At 48.8% G+C, this 8649-nt stretch overlaps 1 protein-coding gene across 3 annotated transcripts in view; it reads right to left on the bottom strand.

The window, feature by feature from the left end:
• Amer3 (APC membrane recruitment protein 3) overlaps positions 1-7285 on the bottom strand; it is a 13959-nt gene extending 6674 nt beyond the window's left edge. The window contains exons 1-2 of one of the 3 annotated variants that reach the window (XM_031367130.1): positions 6708-6805; positions 1073-1190 (exon numbers count right to left, since the gene is read on the bottom strand). Coding sequence is in view for 1 of the 3 variants with exons in the window: in XM_031367127.1 (XP_031222987.1) it covers positions 6708-7027 (320 nt within the window). In the remaining 2 variants the exon portion in view is untranslated. Of the gene's footprint in view, positions 1-1072; positions 1194-6707 lie in introns of all 3 variants that reach the window. The other 2 variants (XM_031367128.1, XM_031367127.1) reach the window with 2 other exon arrangements.
• Between the last annotated feature and the right edge of the window lie 1364 nt (positions 7286-8649).

The raw sequence follows: 8649 nt of genomic DNA, 5'->3' as shown, positions 1-8649 counted from the left end.
TCTGCCTCCCAAGTGCTGGGATTAAAGATGTGCACCACCACCACCCAGCTAAGATTGGGTCATTTGAGATGGAAAGGCGCACCCTGAGTTTGAAGAACAGGTCATGGGTCCCAGACTCAATGGAAAAAGGCGACGACGCACTGAGAAGTAGCAATTGACTCTTTCCTTCCTCACCATCCCTTCAAACAGTGAGCCAAAACAGACCCATTCTTAAGTTGCTGTTGGAAGGTATATTATTACTGCAACAAGAAAGGAAGCCAGGGGCTGGAGAGATGAGATGGCTTAACAGTTAAAAGCACTGGCTGCTCTTCCAGAGGACCTGAGTTCAATTCCCAGCAACCACATGGTGGCTCATAACCATCTGCAATGGGATCTGATGCCGTCTTCTGGTGTGTCTGAAGTCAGTTACAGTGACAGCATACTCACATACATAAAATAAATAAATCATAGAAGGAGGAGAAGGAGGAGGAGGAAGAAAGTAAGCCAATGCTGAGTGAAAAAAATTATAAACTCTGAAAGGCCAGCCCGCCCCTGCTCCCAGGTCTTACTGGACTCCAGTGCTTTAGTCCCAGTGGGTTCTCCATGGAGATGGAAAGACGAAAGAGAAACAAGATGCTACTTTTTACATTTTCAAGTTGCCCAAGCACTCTTTGAGCTCTCCAGTCAATTCAGGTTCCCATTTTCCAGGCCCAGGAATTCAACAACAACACCTCTACCTGTTTCATAGCTATTTCTTCCAAACTGAAACACTCTGTCCTGGGCAGCCAGGGTAGGCTCCTTAACCCATAGAAAGTAAACAAATCCGGCAATGTCCTGAAATTTACAAGATTCACAAGGACACACGCACTCCGGGCTATACAAGCAGTAACAATGATAACCCCTGAGCTGCCTGCAAGTTGTGCAAGCAGCCTTGGAGTTGCCGCCACTCCTGAAAGGGACACCTTACCTACACTATTGTAAGTGACCCAATGAAGACGCTGGCTCGAAAACCAGGCTACAGTGGAATAATTTATTTAGTCTGGCAAACTGATGTTTACTTGGCTCACCCCAAGAAAAGTCACATAGCACCTACCCTTACCACATCCTCAGGAGGAATGTCTCAGCCTTCTGAGTCTATGGTGTGGAGGTGTCAATTAAGTAGGATGCCTCCCAGACCCGAAGCAGTGGACCATCAAGGGACGACCAGGCATCTGCTGGGGAAAGTAAAACTCAGTCTGTATTGGGGCTCTAAAGCAAGAGGCAGCCAAAAATCTCACAGGGTTTGCAAAGCATGAGCCAGGGGAGGAGGGAATCTCATGGCAGGATGGCATGGCACATGCCACAGAATATCATGGACCAAGAAGGCAGGTAGCTCTCACTGACAGAGATTGCCTGGAGTCCATCTAGAGCTGGCTTCTGATGACTAGGCTGAGTTCATGGTGGAAGATGCTACAGTCGGAGGGAGGTGTCGGGTCGTGAATGTGCTAGTGACTTGATAGTCCTGTCAGAGCTGGGCCTTGCCTGGCTGTGTCCCAGGTTCACAGAAGCACTTCTGGTGAGTGTGTAGAAGCAGGGACATTAAGGAGGCTGGCCTTGCAGAATCGATGAGGAGAAAGGAACTGCAAGAGGCTGACCAAAGAGGCTGAGACTGGAGAAAAAGCAATGTTTCTCTAGAAGTGGAGTCACAGGGTCTTCCAAAGGAACAAATGCCAGGCTTCAGCAACCACATAAAAAAGAGGGCAGGACGAGAGTCCTGACGCTGGAGACCAAAGGGCTGGCTTGTGAGTGAAGAATCTGATATAGGACATGCAACTCTTAGGGGAGATGTATAGAGCCAGAGGACCCGCAGCAAGAAATGGAAAACCAGCGCATGGCTGGAGAACCTTCTGAACTCTTTCCCCAGTCCCAGCAGAAACTCTCTCTGCCTGTGACCTGAAGGTCAGCCTCTGTCTGCCTGGCTGGAGATAATGAGGCTGAAGTCTCTCAGTCTCTAGGACTGCTCCCCAGTCATCCCCTGCATTTATTCATCCCAGCCCCAGCCTGTGAGGAGGGCTTGTAGCAGGTTCAAGGCCAGCAGATATTCAGCCCTATAAACTGCCCCCAAAGAAACCCTCCTGGTTGCCTCTAGATGGCAACATGAAAGCCATCTGGCAGTCAGGGCTGGCCAGAGTCCCCGAAGTGCCCCTATAAGCAGCTTCAAGTGGGCAAAGCCAGCATCACAGGGACTCATGGGCAAGCCACCACTCCTGCCACCTGCTTGCACCTGTGGGTAGCACTTTCTCCTCTCCAAGTGGCATCTGGGACTTTTGGCTGGGGGACAAGACAAGTAGTCTGCATTGTTCAGGAGAGCCACAGAGCACACAGGCTTAGCTCTCCCCCTGCTTGGCTCCTTTAGTCACAGCACACTAGCATTTGGGCACAGTGCCTCAGATGCCATGGTAGCTTCTCAGCCTCCTGGGAGATGGATGGGCACAGTGCCTCAGGCATCATGGTTGCTGTTCAGCTTGTTGGGAGATGGCGAGGGCCCAAGCCTTTTCCACCGTGACCCTGCAGATTTCTACTCATAACATTCTGCCCCACACATTCCTTTACCGGTTTGATGGGCTCTAATGCACATGGCAAAGTGCTTATTATTCAGGGTCTGGGGCAAGGGACTCAGCTTGAGCATTGCTAATACCCACCTAACCAAGCAGAAAGCTTGACCCATACGCTTACAAGGGACAAGCTACTGTAATCATCACTTTACAAAGTATTAGTTCAGGGGCTGGAGAAATGACTGCAGAGGTTAAGAGTACGTGCTGCTCTCTCAGAAGGCCAGAGTTTGGTTCCAGCACCCACACTAGGGAGTTCATAATCACCTATGACTCCCAGTTCTGGGAGAAGGGGGTGCAGGTATGACCCTGTCTCCTCTCCTCTTCAGGTATCTGCATATACATGCACATACTCATACATGCACATATTCATACATGCACATAGTTAAAAAATAAAAGAACTACTTCTCTAAAATTCAACTTCAGAAAAGCCAATACACTGACCCATTGGTAGTAAAGCTGGGGCTTGAACCCCTGAACCAATGATCAAGATCTCTACCTCCCTCCTTCAATCTTTCATCACTCGGTAGCCCAGGCTAGCCTTGAATACTTCATTCTCCTGCCTCAGCCTCTAGAGTACCAGGATCACAGGTTACGCGCTACCACAACCCACTAAAACTATCTTTTGTAAGAAACCTAAAAACAGATCAATAAATGTGTTCTCATTAGGAATTCTGGAAAACACAATGAAGATAAAGACTTCAGGTTGCAAGCCTAACACAAATTAGAAAATTATAATTTTTGTAATTCAGGAAAAATTATAATTTTATAATTTAGGCAAAATTATAATTGAAAGCAATGTGATTTTAAAGGAAATATTTGTTACAGGATATTTAGTTTACTCATGCTTTTCAGTGTTTGGAGGGCATATTTTAGTTACTGTATCCCTGGAAATAGTTTTACCCGGGCACAATAAAAAATTATTTCACTGTATGCAAAATTTTGCACCTGTAAGAATTAAACTGTTGGACTGAAATCTCTTTCAGAAAAAAAAAAAATATCTGTTTCTGATCTTCAGAGTGGTCACGTGAGCTAAAATCAGGAACGGGTGGGCAGTTCATTCCAATCTGAACTTAGAGTGTGAGCCTCCCAGGACGATGATACAAAGGCCTGGACTCTGTTATAGTGATACAGCCAGGACCGCCTAAGCTTCATTGCCACTGTGCATGTAATAAGACCGAGGAGCAAACTTCAAGACAGCACACTGGAGACCTCAGTCCCAGGCAGCGGCCTGTCGCTTCCATCAGTTTTCACAACAAAATGTCTAATCCAGCCTGACTTTGGAAATATATCCTGTTACTTTATCCAGCCTTTCTCTTTGTAAGCGGGAGCTTTCTGCCCGATGGGAGGCTGACTGAGCAGTCACCTTCCACAACCGCTTTCAGAAGCAGAGAGGGATTTATGTGAATGGCCAGATACTAAACCAGCACTGCCCGAGGGCAGAGGCTAAATGCATCTAGCTTCTCAGTCGGAAAAATGCGCTCTCTGTGTTCTAACCCCATGGCTAACAGCCTGTCAGTCAGTGGAAACTCACGACAGGTCCTTCTCCCAGCACAAGCTGCGTCTCTAGCTTTCCAAAGAGGGGATGTGGAACCTCCCTTGTAGTCTGCAGAGCTTAGCCATCACTCACATTCTTTTTTTTGGGGGGGGGGTTCAAGAAAGGGTTTCTCTGTGTAGCCCTAGCTGTCCTGGTACTCACTCTGTAGACCAGGCTGGCCTCGAACTCAGAAATCCACCTGCCTCTGCCTCCCAAGTGCTGGGATTAAAGGTGTGTGCCACCACCGCCCAGCATCACTCACATTCTATTTTAGTGCTTGCTGTTGTTCTAGAGCAAGATTTAAAGGTTTTCCAAAGCCCAAGGCTTCAACTGTAGCAGACAATTGTATACACTATTGCATGTGTGCATCTGTCTGTCTGTGTGGGTATCTCTGCATGTATATGTACATGTGTATATGTGTGTATTGTGTGTATATATGTGTGTACGTGTATGTGTGTGAATGTGTGTGTATGTGTATGTTGTTTATGTGTCTGTCTTGTGTGTGTGTGTGTCTGTGTGTGTGTGAGAGAGAGAGAAAGAGAGAGAGAGAGATCTGAGGCCATGGAGATCAGAGGTCAACTTCCAGTGTCACTCATTCCTCAGGAGCCATCATCCACTTTGGTTTTGAAACAGTCCCGCACTGGGACCTAGAGCTTATTGAGCAATCTAGGCTGACTAGACAGTGAGCCCCCAAGGATCCACCTGTCTCCCTACATTTAGAGATTTCAAGTCTATGCCACTGTGACTGGATTTTTATGTGGCTCCTGGGGACTGAAACCAGCTCCTCTGACTTATTTGAAATTTTATCAAAACTTTTATTACTATTTGTGTGTGTGTGTGTGTGTGTGTGTGTGTGTGTGTGTGTGTATACGCATGTGCTAAGGCACCACCATGCATATGTAGCCCTAGCTGGAGGAGGCCAGAAGACAAGCTACAATGGTCTAATCTCTCCTTCGGCTGTGCAGGTCCTAGGACTCCAACTCAGGTCATCAGGCTCTGCAGAAAGTGTTTTTAACCCGCCAAGTCATCTGAGAGGCCCCACGTTCTTTACTGACCAAGTTACCATCTTCCCAGTCTCCGTGGAAAGTCTCTAAGGCTCAGACATCCAACTCCGCTAACAGTTAACGATGGTATTGCATACTTAAATGAAGTGTTTTATATGTTTGAAACACCTTGACCATATGTTTCATTTGATGAAATTTCATGCATTTCAGATTCCTAAAAGGGGTGTTTGTCTGGAAACTTTAATTCTGCAAATGCAATTTATGCTAATAATTTTCTAAGACAGGCCCCCAACTACACTATGCAGCCTCTCATCTCTAAGATGAACCTTCGAATCCCATGAGATCAGAACCGATGCAGTACATTTAGTTAATCCGTTCTCTTTCAAGAATGTGAAAACCTAAAAGACAGCAGAAGACCTTCAGTCAGGAGACACAGGAAGCTCATTCTAGACAGTGGACACACCCTGCAAAAGGCCCCAAGGGCAATGAAAAGAGGCGTTTAAATGTCTAAGCATGGATGCAGTGGTGACTGAACGAGCAATGGGAACAGGCCAGGAGATCAGTCAGGAGGCCTTATCTGACCTAAGGACCCTGGAAGGAGTGTGAGGAGCTACAGGTGAAAGTGGAAAATTGGGACAAGAGAGAAGGGGAGAAGAGGGATGTGAATCAGAAACTACACCAGAGATCAGCAGGAAAGTGATCACAGAGATGTTTATGTCTGCTTCTGACCCTCAGCACACCAGGACAAGAGTTTACTACAAAATGAATACTTCATGAAGTGACCCCTCTATTTTTTTCATATAGTGACTAATTTTTTATCACCTATCTAGGATTTTCTTTTCCCCCCTTGGAATGTAATCCTGTACTTTCTTTTCTTTTAGTGTGAAAAAAAAATGATTTTATAGAGCAGGATTAAGAAGAAAAACAAGCCCTCAAGAGACCACACAGCCAGTAGTTTTAGCATTTAAAATGCTCGCCCCTCCCCTCCCCCAAACCCTGGCCGGTCACAGCAGGCTGTTAACTATGAAGAGGTGTCATATTTAAAGAAGAGCAGCTCTAGGTGAGGTACCTTGCCCAGTCACTTCATTGGGATGCGGTAGCGAATGCTAGGGGGCAGTAGTTTGTCTCTGTGGCAGAGTGGCTTGTTGCTGGTATGGTGAAGGCCCAAGTGAGATGGAAAAGCTCTCGTGTTCTGGGGTGGGGGTGGGGATGGTAATAAAGCAGAAATAGAATCTGCAGTGAGAACCACCCACTCCCACACTGGGGAGACAATGGGCCCTATGGGTGGAGGTCCTGGCCCAGTCCTCTGAGGGAGCTCTGCCAAGCGGACAGATGGACCTCTATAATCTTACTCGTCGCGGTGACAGGGTTCCTCGCATTCCCTAACCCAAACCTAACCCAGTCACTGAGCTCAGCCCCAGGCCCCGTGCATCCTCTCTGGACGTCGCGGAGTGGAGGGAGTGCCCATCTAGGGCCCCTTCACTCTCCCACCCATCACAGAAAATGCACTCAAACATTTCCCGGTCCCCCCCTAGCTCCCGATGAGGACCAGCGAGGCAGGGACCAACGCAGTCTCTCGGGGCCTCAGCCACTTACCGCCGGGGCTGGGGAGTGTCGCAGGGCGCGGCCGTGCCCGAGCCAGGCAGCGAGTGCGCGCCCGAGCCTCGCGTCAGCACCACGGCCAGCTCCAGGTTCCGCGCCGCCGTGGGGGGCGGGCCTCCGGGCACCCGCGCGCACCACCAGCCTCGGCTCCGCGGCGCTTGGGAGGGCGGGGACCGGAGGACGCTGGCGAGCAGCGGAGGAGCTAGGGGACTCAGCCGCCACTGCGCCGCCGCCGCCACCCAGAATTGCTGGCTTTGTTCTAGCTCTCTCCCTCTGCCTACCTCGCTGCTCCCATAATGCTGTGGATTTTGCATCCCTAAATCCCTGTGGTCCTCAGTCCGAGGGGTCCCGTACACCCGGAGACTACAGGTGTGGATGCCCCGCCCTCCTGCATCCCGAAGGTCCAGGACCCGCTTACTCCTGCTCTCTCCAAAAGACGTTGTCACTCACAGCCTCTCTAGCAGTCTTACTGAAGATTCAGGATTCAAAGACTTGGAAGAATGGGCAATGTGGGGAGGCTAGGATTCTAGGATCTTCCTTATGTCCCCTTCTTGGAGCTGATTTCATTATGATTTTCTTCTTGGAAGAAAATCATAAAATAAAAAACATTTCCTTTCCACGCACTTACTGTGTGGTCTGCTGGTGCTATCCCCTGCCGCAGTCTTGAAGACCAAACAGAAGCGATTTGGGGAACCCCTCCCGCAGAACTGAGGACGAGGGCCCCCAGGTTGGTCCAGTGTCCAGGACTGAGCTGGCGGATGGGGATAAAAGGTAAAGGAACTCCTCTACCGTTTAAGTGGTCTTATCTCCCGCCCAGTGGAGTCAAGGGTGGGGAGCTCAACTGCTCCTGTTTGTGAAAGGTTGATCTCAACAGGGGGCTAGCCCGCAAGCTTTGAGTGGCACAAGATGAAGAGCAGTTGCAAAGGAGCCAGTTAGGATTAGGCTAAAACCGGGGAATAAGAGGGCCAGGGCCGGTGACTGTCAAAAGGCCACGCATTTCCTTGAGCCAGAAGGCTCCTCTCTGTCCTACATCTAAAAAAGTCCCAGCACTCACGGTATTTCCAACCTCTTGGTCTGCAGTGCGTTGGTAAGCCATAACCAGTTGAAACTTCTCTCTGATCAGTCAACGGAGTCAAGAGGGACTCCCTGTCAAGCCTCTGCCAGCCAGGGAGATGATCCATTTCTAGTTGAGCTACACAGTTGAATCTTCTTTCCACGCAATGGCTAACTTAGCTACACAAACTTCCCATTAAGTGTGTGGTGTGTGTGTGCCTGCCCTGTGTGGATGTGTGCACATGCTCATGAGTTGCATATATGCCTGTGCAGGCCAAAGGCTGAGAGTCTGCCGAACAGTTTTACTTTGTTATTGTTTCTGGAGAGAGTCTCTCACTGAACCCTGGACAGGCAGCTCATTATTTAGTAGATTTGGTTGGTCTCATTGGCCAAGGACCATTTGGTCATCCTTTTGCCCAACACTCCCCCACCAAACACACACACACACACACACACACACAGAGAGAGAGAGACAGACAGACAGACAGACAGACAGACAGACAGACAGGCAGACAGACAGACAGACAGAAAGAGAGACAGACAGACAGACAGACAGACAGACAGAGAGAGAGAGAGAGAGAGAGAGAGAGAGAGAGAGAGAGAGAGAGAGAAGAGAGAGGGCACCATGGGGTTCCTGACCTGCACTGTGGTACCTGGATTTTATGTGGATGCTGGAGATTCAAACTCAGACCCTCATGCTTGGTGTGGCAGGCACTTTAATGGCTGTGCTGTCTTGCAAACTTTCTGCTATATTTGAAGTGTGAATGAAACTATGTTCTCTCTTTTCTCTTCTTTTCTCTTCTCTTCTCTTCTCTCCTCTCCTCTTTTCTTTTCTTTTCTTTTCTGGCACTGGTTCCCTGGTTACTTCATTGCCCTGAGGGCC

Source organism: Mastomys coucha, unplaced genomic scaffold (assembly GCF_008632895.1).
Source record: "Mastomys coucha isolate ucsf_1 unplaced genomic scaffold, UCSF_Mcou_1 pScaffold14, whole genome shotgun sequence".
Taxonomy (NCBI): Eukaryota; Metazoa; Chordata; class Mammalia; order Rodentia; family Muridae; genus Mastomys; species Mastomys coucha.
The sequence above is the reverse complement of the archived record's forward strand: the minus strand, read 5'-3'. Positions and strand labels throughout refer to the sequence as shown.